Raw genomic sequence first — 9,507 nt, 5'->3', positions numbered from 1 at the left:
TTCCCACTCTGAGAGTTCATCAGACGTACCTTGTCATCGCACTACAAGGTACAATGTGTGTTGAACATTATGAGCACGGGCTCATGCAAATGACACGGGCATGAAAGAGCCCTGGCAAGAATAAATCTGTCAATGTACAGATGTTCCCCATTAATGTTATTGTTCAGCTTTGGTGATTACGGTGAGAAGACAGTGGCTAGAACCCCCCCATCACCACCCCACCTCTCGCAGCTTTTCTCCCCACACCTCTTTGTCTTCACTTAATTGGGTGCGATGGAATATTCTTCTCTCCTCCTCTGTGTTTTTTGAGACGTCCACCAGCCTTATGCCTTTAAACACAAATGATAATCGATCCCTCCTCCCCCTTCTGCCAATCCCGGTTTGTCCCTACGATCCCTACGATTCTGTACGATTCTTTTCGCTCGGCACAAACAATTAAGGCGAGAAAGTAGCGGCTGCTACGCCAAAACTTTCTGCAGCCGGGACAGGAGCCTAGGGGCACGCAGAACTTCTGCGGGGTCGGAAGCACGGACCGGGGGGGTGTGCGGGGGGGCTGAGCGGGAAGCTGGAGAGAGAGCTCCGGCCCTGGAGCTATCCCCCCCCCCCCCCCCCCCCCCGGAGGCAGCCCCGGGGCGGGAGGGGACGGCCCCGGGGCTGCGGGGCGCTGCGGGGCGCTGCGGGAGGAGGGAACGCAGCCCCGGCGGAGCCCGGCGCGAGTGCTCCGAGTGGAAGCGCGGGCAGGGGGTGGGCAGGTGCGGGCACAGCCCGGCTGGCGCCTGCGTCCGAGCCCACCTCCGCCGACGGGAGGGAAACAAAGGCGGCGGGCGAGGCAGAGTTGCCCGTAAGTTGCGCGCCTCGCAGCCCTGACTCGCGGAGATAAATGGCAGCGCGGGGGGCGCGCACTTAATCAGCGCTCCTGCTGCCTTCCGGCGGGTACACCCCGCGGATCATTAGGTTAAATGGAGGACATTCGTGTCCTTCCCGAATCGATGCAATTATTGTCGGCGACGAGGACAACGATTGGAGTGGCAGTGCTAATTTTACCAACCCGCTATTAATTATGGTGTCCCCCACGCCCCAACCGGCGTTTATAACGCGAGGAGGCGAGAGGCTCCGGCTGCCGCTGTTTTAAAAGGAAAAGTTGAGAGCCGAGCGCCTGGAAAGTGTTAATCGGCAGCGGAGCAGAGGAGCCGCGCTGGGACGTCACTAGGAAAGGGGTGAGGGACGTGGCGGCGGCGCCGGGGGAGCGGAGGCACTGTGCGCTGCCGTCAGGTGCCGCACGCTGAGAAATGCTCGCGGCGGCTCCGCGCAGCGGTCCGCGCAGAGAGCGGGAGGAGAGGAGCGCTGCCATGGCACTGCGAAGTGCTAGCCGGAGCCGGGCGTGATCGCAGGTAAAAACGTTTTCTCCTTGTTTTGGTGGTGATGCTGCCGTGCGTGTGTTGTGTGTACGTGTGTGTGCGGCGGCAGGGAGGAGGGGGCGGCGGGGTTATTTTCCCCCTCCGGAGCTGTGGCAGCAGCGAGGAGGCTGGGAACGAAGTGCTGGAGGGAAGGGGAACTCCGTGTGATGGATCACTTGGCTCTGTGCGATCTTCGCCTGGGAAAAGGGGCAAATGTAATCTAACAAATGTGTTATTTCTTGGGAAGGGGGTGCGCATATGACACTCCGCGAGCGCTAAGGTAAGGCACCGAGTCAAACTTTTCGGCTTTTAAGACAAACTTTAAAAGGAATAGGATGTGACCTATGTGAGCAGGAAAGTTTTCCCTCCGCGCAGGAGTGCGCGGGGCTGCGCACTGCCTACAGCACAGAGTGACTGTGAGCGGGGTCCGAGCGGAGCCTCCTCGGCCAGCCTCTGCTCGGCCCGCAGAGCTCTGTGCGGAGGAAGACAGCAGCGTCCGAGGAGCGGCTTTTGCTTTTCTTCCCGAAAAGTTTGGGGTGAGCCGTGAGTGCGGGCTGGCCACAGCCCTTCCGAGCAGAAAGTTGCTGGATGCGAAGAGCAGAGTGAGCCCGTGAGGCCTTAATTGAGATAGTTCACCAAGAGATTGAAGCTACCGAATGAAAGCATTCCGAGCGCTATTTTACGCGTAGTTGTAATTGTAAGTGAATTAGCGGCACACGCTTAGCCAACTGCTGTTTGTCACTGCGGCTCCCGACCCCTCGTACGGGGCCGTGCAGGTGGGCACCGGCAGCTCCGATTCCGGCCTGCAGCGCCGGGGTCATTCTGGCGCCCCGGGAGGCTCTGAGCGCACCCTGCGCTCCCCGCGGTGCCGCCTTGCCAGGGGCTCCGTGTCAGAGATGTGTGGAGCTCCGCGGCGTAAAATCCCGAACGGGAAAACAAAGCAAACTCGGCTGAAAGAGCATTGCCGAAGTCTCTTTCTTTAGCCCATAAGCGAATTCCGTCGGGGAGATGTTTGCGGGAGTGGCAGAAGCCGTCGGAACGGGGAGGCGATGGGAGCGCAGATAGCAGAGCAGTGGCCGCAGAGCTGCCTCAGCGCGCGTCCCTGCGGACGTCCATCACCGCGCTGCCCCGGCCTGCTCCACTGCCGCAGCGCTTCCACCCTGTTCCGTGTTTGTACGATGCAGCTAACATGAACGTTGTCTCCGGGTTCTCGGGGAGGAGGCACGGAGCCCGGAAGACGCGTTCAGTTTGGTTCTGCTTCCCAAATCTCCGTTCTGCTTCTTGCAGGAGGAAAAGACTCCAGCCTGAGCGCTGATTGCGATGGGTTCGCTCTCCCAAACTTTGCGCCGTGCCCTGAACTCTCGTGCACGGGAAAGGAGCTCTGACAGGGAACCATTTGCACTGCACGGCACAGACGTGCGTTTCCCAAATGCTTACGGAAAGAGCTCACCGCAGTCGGTGCCTTTCCTTGGGGCGGAACAGCGTTGCGTTGTTTATGCGCACCGACCACAGGGGTTATTTTAAATCATTGAGGGACTCTGGCACCAAAAATTGCGGATGAAATATAACTGCCTTTCCCGTCAACAAAAGGCCATTATTTGTAGGCTGAGAGTGAAGCAAGAGATGAGCCGTAGGAAGGTGTAGTGTCCTCTTTCAGTGTTTAAATACGAAGGGGTTCTGTCAGTGAAGCTCTGGTTTGGGGTTTTGCTTTCTAGGGAATACAGGCTGGAAGTGGCCCTGCAGCACGGCTGCGGTGACAAATGACGAATAATCACGGTGATTAATACGGGAAAGTTGGGTGCAAAATGGGCGCTGAGTGTTCGCGTGGCGCGGGGCATTGAGGGATAACCGCGATATATAAATAGACGAGGGCTATAAATATTGAATTTCACCTCGCGTTTTAAAGTTTAATAGGCTCATCTACATATCAAACCTGTAGTGCCATGCGGGCCGCCGAGCAGTTAACATCTGCGGTAGTATCAAAAAAGGGGAGGAAAAAAAGAACATAAAGCTACCAACAGGACGTCTCCCAAACTTCCAGCCTGGAGGACTGCGAGCACTTCTGCAGGCGGTTCCCCGGCTCTCGGCTAATTATAGTGCTTCACCCTGAGCCACTCTTGAGATAAGTGCAACTGTTCTCGTCCTCAGTACCGCGGGGTCCGACTGAGGGGTTGGAGCGAAGAGCCTAGGCGCCATCCGCCCGGGGGGCACCGAGCGGTGCTGAGCGCTGCGGGCAGAGCGCTGAGTTCGGCCAGAGCGACGCGCGCCGCGTGGACCTGGGCTGCTTGTAAATAGTAACTGCAAGTGCCATTGGGTCCTGGGGCTGAGGGAGGAATAAAGGAGCGATTCTGTCACAGAACCCCAATGGCAAGTTATTGCTGTTCCCAGGGAGAAAGAGAAATTGGCAGCTCAGGTGAGGAAAGCATTGGCGTTTTCTCCCCGCTCCCCAAAATCAATACTGAATTCAGACCCGGTTATGAATGCCGTTTGGTTGCCGCTCTCCACTCGTCTCTCCCGAGCTGTCAGCGCAATTTGCATGTGCTGCATCTGATAGCCTTTATTTGCAAACATTCCAAAGCGCCATAAAGAGCCGCGCGCTGTAGTCTAAGTCCGTGCGAAAAGTACTATTTTCATCTGTAAATTAAAGCAATTACGCAGCAGATATTATATTATGTGTACTGTGGTCTCCAGATAGTCATCAATCACCCTCAATCGAGCTGTCAGTGTGGGCAGATTCGTTTCTGGGAGGCAGTCTTCCAGCTGGGGAGAAGAAGAGAACATCATCATTAATTAGAGTGTGACCCTGGGGCTATTCACATGTCTGAACCCGGGAATCTCTCTGAGCAAGTCTGCACACCGCGCTGCAGCGCTCAGCGCTCCGGCAGCAGCCGCTCGGCTCTGCCCGGCCCGGCCCAGCCCAGCAGCCACAGCTGGGAGCCGCCGTCGGGGCCGCTCCGCGGGGCGGCAGCACGGAGCCAGCCCTGGGGGCTGTGGGGCACGGCGGGCAGAGCGGGGGGCTCCAGGCCTCGGCTGTTCCCATCGCTCGGGTGAGAGGTGTTCGCTCTGCCGTAGGGAACGGCGCTTGGCCCCTGGGGCTGCACCCCGCTCCCTGCACCCTGCTATGCACCCTCCCCCATCCTTCGCCGAATGCTTTTCCGACGGCTTCCGAGGGGTTTAAACGCAAGAATTCCCTCCCTTCAGTCGCTGCCCGGAAAGCGCTGGCGGGGTTTTCTACCTGTAATCACACGTCGGGAAGAGAGGCTGGAAAAAGAACGCAGGGCCGTATGTCACGGGCTTTATTGGAGGCGTTAGCGCTAATTTTAACTGTTGATTAAATCTTAAATGAAGACTCAGTCGTGTGTCCCTTCATATGTCTTGTTTGTAATTGAGACTAATTATTACTGTGGGGTGGGAAGAAGCAGCTGCTCATTAATTAATTTCTAATTAAAAGTGCATCCCAGCCCTTCGGTGACGAAGGAGGGTGGGGGCCAACCTTACTGATACAACATTTATCCTTCTGATTAAACGCATTGCCCCCACCCCCTCCACCGACAACCGAGCTTCTCTAACTTCGGCCCCCTCTGGGCTGAGAGGTGCGGGTGGTTCTGTCCGAAGATTTCGGGGCCGGTTGATGTGAATGGGGTTTACATGACGTCAGAGGCTCGGCTCCTTCCCAGCAGCGCGCTGCTGACGCGGTGCGTTTGCTCTGCTCTCCCCCAATTGCCCCCTTTTCTTTTCCCCTGCATGCAAAATGTGTATCCCTGCCGTTTGCCAGCCTCAAAGCCCCCACGTAGATGCGGAGGGGAGCATACTTTTGACACATCCTATTTTCTTTCCTTCTTTCCTTCTTTTTCTTTTTTTCCTCACTTCGGTAAAAAGAAAAGAAAAAGTTTACATTTTCATGTAAATAAATAAACTGTGGTTTTCTGCTTCGTCCTCTAAGCATCTAGGGAGCTGCGGTTCCCAATCAATCAGTACAATAGAGCAGAGCACGGCTGCCCTAGCGTGCAGATCAGACGTCTCGCCTTGTTTCTAGATCACCGGGAGCCTCTGGACCATGTCCTACCCGCAGTTCGGCTACCCCTACTCCTCCGCGCCCCAGGTAAGGCTGCTGCCTCCCAGCGCTCCATTGAGCCCCGCTCATTATCGATCGCTTCCGCTCGGGGCCAGAAGCTGCAGCGATCCCTCCCTAACACGAAGGGGGCGTGAAACTCTCGGTTTCACTGGGAGCGCTTTGCTCCCAGCGCCTGCCAGACCCCTCAACTTATATCTGGCGTTAAAACTGGGTTTGGGTGCTTTGGGGTGATGGCGATGCGTGGGGCAGAAATACAGAGCAGAGGGCGGGGAGAAGGGAGAGGGAGAGACCCCCACCCGCTCTCCCACCGGAGCGCTTTTTCCATTCCCGAGGGAATTTACCAATTAAACGCGAACGTAGCAAGGGCCGAGGTGAGGGAACATAATGGGATACCCGAACCCAGCAGGTTAATGACAGATGCGTGCGTGGCCGCTGCAAATCTGCAGTCTAAATAAATATGCATGAGTAATCTGTTGAGGGGGGAGCTGGAATAACGCAGATGGGCAACATCACGCTGCAGGAGGAGAAAGCGGTGTAAAGCCGGCACCACAAAGTTGGGTTGAAGGAGCGGTGCGTTACGGAGATTCCATGCGCGCAGTCACGGGGCGTTTGTTTACGGTTTGTGGATGATGTATCACTCTATATAGACATGTTAAACTTAGGCTCGCAGAACGTTCTCGAGGAAAAACGGTGGGGAAAAGGGTTGGGATGGAGGGGAGGGGGGTGGAGGGGGAACACCCCAACGCTGAGACCTCTTAACCTCAAAGCTTACATCCCAAAGCTTATACCTTATACCCTAAAGCCGAACACCGGGCGCTGACACCCCTCGACCCCGCTGTTCCCGCAGTTCCTGATGAGCACCAACTCCCTGACGCCTTGCTGCGAGTCCGGCGGCCGCACGCTGCCCGAGTCGGGCCCAGCCGCTCCAGCACAGACGCCGGTCTATTGTCCCGTGTACGAGAGTCGCCTGCTCGCCACTGCCCGCCACGAGCTCAACTCCGCCGCCGCTCTGGGGGTCTACGGCAGCCCCTACGGCGGACCCCAGGGCTACGGGAACTACGTGACCTACGGCACCGAGGCGCCAGCCTTCTATTCGCTGGTAAGCGGGGCGGGGGGCAGGCAGCGCACGGCCGCCGCTCCCTCCTCGGTCCTGCCCGAGAGCGGGGGGCTGAGAGCGGCGGGGTGTCTCTTGCAGAACACTTTGGAGACGAAGGACGGCGGCGGCTCTGCGCATGCGGGCATCTCCCCGGCGGCTGCTTACTACCCCTACGAGCACAGCCTCAGCCAGTACCAGTACGACAGGTAAGCGGCCCCCCCGCCGCGGGCCCTCGGTGACCTCTTTGCCGAGCGTCGGCGGCCGTCTGTCCGTCCCAACACTTCCATCGCCGCGGTCCTCGGGGCCCATCGGGCGGCGGTGACCTTTCCTGGAGGGTGTGCATTAAATATTGAGCTGTGATGTCACCCGCGTCAGGGTTTTTACAGTGTCAGGAACAAAAAGGTGGTGATGGGGGGGGGGGGGGTTAATAAAAGGGGTAAAGAGAAATAAATAGATTTCTATTCCAAGTTGTACCCTGGGGTCACCCAGACGTGTGCTGACTTCACGGCCATTAAATGCGGGCGTTGCCCCCACCTCCCCCATAAGCAGGCACTGAGCCGGCTCCATCCTCGCCTTTTCTCGGCCGCTGGGACGGAGCCGTGCACGCCGGGTGCTCACTCGTCGCCCGCCCCATCGGCCGGGCCGGGGATCCAACGTAATGCTGTGCTCGCAGGTACGGGGCGATGGACGGCGGCACGAGGCGGAAGAACGCCACCAGGGAGACCACCAGCACGCTGAAGGCCTGGCTGCAGGAGCACCGCAAGAACCCCTACCCCACCAAGGGCGAGAAGATCATGCTGGCTATCATCACCAAGATGACCCTCACCCAGGTCTCCACCTGGTTCGCCAACGCCCGCCGCCGCCTCAAGAAGGAGAACAAGATGACGTGGCCGCCTCGGAACAAGTGCTCGGACGAGAAGCGGCCCTACGAAGAAGAGGAGGAGGAGGAGGAGGAATGCTCGCAGGAAGACGCCATGAAAAGCGAGAAGGCCGAGGGTACCCTGCTAGGAGCGGGCACTTAGCGGCTCGGCCGCGGGGGCTCGGCCGCCGGCTTTCCCCTGGGGGGCCGAGCCCCCGCGGCCTCGGGCCTCGCTATCGGGTCTCCTGGGGGCAGCGGGGCCGCCCGTGACCGCGTGTCTTGTTTTTGCCGTCCCCTCCCCCGCCCCCACCCGCAGAGCCCACGGGCAAGGAGGAGAAGGAGCTGGAGCTCAGCGACCTGGAGGATTTGGACGCCGCCGAGTCGGAGAGCTCCGAGTGCGAGATGAGGCGGCCCTTCCCGCACCCGCATCCGCATCCTCACCCGCAGCCGCTGCCGGGCGGCGGCCCCCCGCCCCGCGCCACCGAGCCCCCCGCCGCCGCCGCCGATGAGGAGGAGGAGGAGTCGGCGGAGCGGGCCCGCGGCTGCCTGAAACCGGCGGCGGAGGAGTGCGAGGCGGCCCTGCTAGGAGCTCGGCCGCGCGGCTGCGAGGCCAAGCTGTGCTTCCCGCAGGGCCAGCCGCTGCTGGAGGCCAAGCCCCGCATTTGGTCCCTGGCGCACACCGCCACCTCCCTCAACCAGGCCGAATACCCCTCCTGCATGCTGAAGCGGTCGGGGGGATCGGCCGCCGCCGCCGCCGTCTCCGCCCCGGTCAACGTCATGGACCGGCACCAGGATTCGCCGGTCACCAACCTCAGGAACTGGGTGGACGGGGTGTTTCACGACCCGCTCTTCAGGCACAGTACTTTGAACCAAGCCTTGAGCAACACCACGGTGTCCTGGGCCACCACCAAAGGAGCCATTCTGGAAACGGGCGCCTTGGGACGCTCGGTGGGCAATGGTGCCAACGTGCTCAAGGGGCAGCTGGCCAACCTGGCCCACCAGGACTCGAGCAAGGAGTTTCTCGCCTTTCCCAAAGCAGGGAGTAAAATGTTTTGCTCCTAACGACCCCCCGAGGGGCAAAGAACTTCCCTGCGCTGGAAGAGTCATGTACACTGAAAAGAAACTCGCGAGAGTTGAAATATAAAACTTCTTCCTTTATCATTATTTTTTTTTTTAACAACCAAAACGAGGATTTAATGTTCAGTTCTCTCAGCTCAACAGACAGACACTGCTGTTCTGAAGAATTAAGTTCTCTTGGCTGCGACTTTAAAGGGATCAGTGTCGTGAGAGTTATTTAATTCCATATCCCAAAGCACGTACTATAGCGTAGACCTACTTAACAAAGTTTACATCCGAAAGTTTACAGACGAGAAATTTTAATTCAGATTTAATTTAAGGCATGCCGACATTAGTTATAAAGACTTTTCGAGAGTTTTTCCTCCTGATTTCCTTGTTAGCATATAATTCACAAACAGCACTTCCACTAAGTTTACACTTACTGCACAAATTTATCTTGACAAAAGAAAAAAAAAAATGTTAAAGGGTATGTTCACTCCAATAAATTGTCTGTTTTAGAGGTACCACGCGTGGTGGCGTTTTGCATCGTGTAAACGCGTTTCAGGTTTCCAAACTCCCCGCTCGCTCAAGGACTGGCAGGTCGCTGCCCTCGGCGCCAGATGACGGAGCCCCTTCCCCGCTGCCCAGGAGGCGCGGGCCGGGTTGTTCACCCGGGCTCAGGAGAGGGAAAACGTCGCCCGCGCCGCCGAAGGGGCGAGAGGAGCCGCCTGGGCCGCCAGTGTCGCGGGTCTGCCTGCCGGGGTGCCTCAGCCCGAGCCCATCGGCCGCTCCAGCTGCGGGGAGAGGTTCCCCCGAAACTGCCCGGCTCTGCCGCGGCGCCTCCTCCTCCTCCACGGTGCACGGAGCGATTGATTCACGTGGAAAATTTGATCTTTTAAACAACCGTTTTAGCTTTGCAGCTCTTCTGGCAGTATGGAGAATCGCTGATCCTCCATGAATATTTCAGCACTTCAGGACAGATGCTTTACCGTTTTGACATTAAATAGAGTGCAGCCAACAAAAA

At 58.2% G+C, this 9,507-nt stretch overlaps 1 protein-coding gene across 2 annotated transcripts; it reads left to right on the top strand.

Moving 5' to 3' along the window:
• The first annotated feature begins 684 nt into the window (after window positions 1–684).
• IRX4 (iroquois homeobox 4) lies at window positions 685–9,007 on the top strand. 2 transcript variants are annotated; one of them, XM_052704414.1, is made up of 6 exons: window positions 685–1,391; window positions 5,434–5,499; window positions 6,320–6,571; window positions 6,668–6,774; window positions 7,242–7,564; window positions 7,744–9,007. In XM_052704414.1, exons 2-6 carry the CDS (start codon window positions 5,455–5,457, stop codon window positions 8,487–8,489), a joined length of 1,473 nt encoding a protein of 490 aa, XP_052560374.1. In that variant the 5' UTR covers window positions 685–1,391; window positions 5,434–5,454; the 3' UTR covers window positions 8,490–9,007. The 2 variants fall into 2 exon arrangements, with proteins under 2 accessions (XP_052560374.1, XP_052560373.1); XM_052704413.1 differs by having other exon boundaries at window positions 686–1,391; window positions 5,341–5,499.
• The last annotated feature ends 500 nt before the right edge of the window (window positions 9,008–9,507 follow it).

Source organism: Tympanuchus pallidicinctus, unplaced genomic scaffold (genome assembly GCF_026119805.1).
Source record: "Tympanuchus pallidicinctus isolate F22 unplaced genomic scaffold, pur_lepc_1.0 scaffold5, whole genome shotgun sequence".
Taxonomy (NCBI): Eukaryota; Metazoa; Chordata; class Aves; order Galliformes; family Phasianidae; genus Tympanuchus; species Tympanuchus pallidicinctus.
This window is presented reverse-complemented; position numbering and strand designations above follow the sequence as displayed.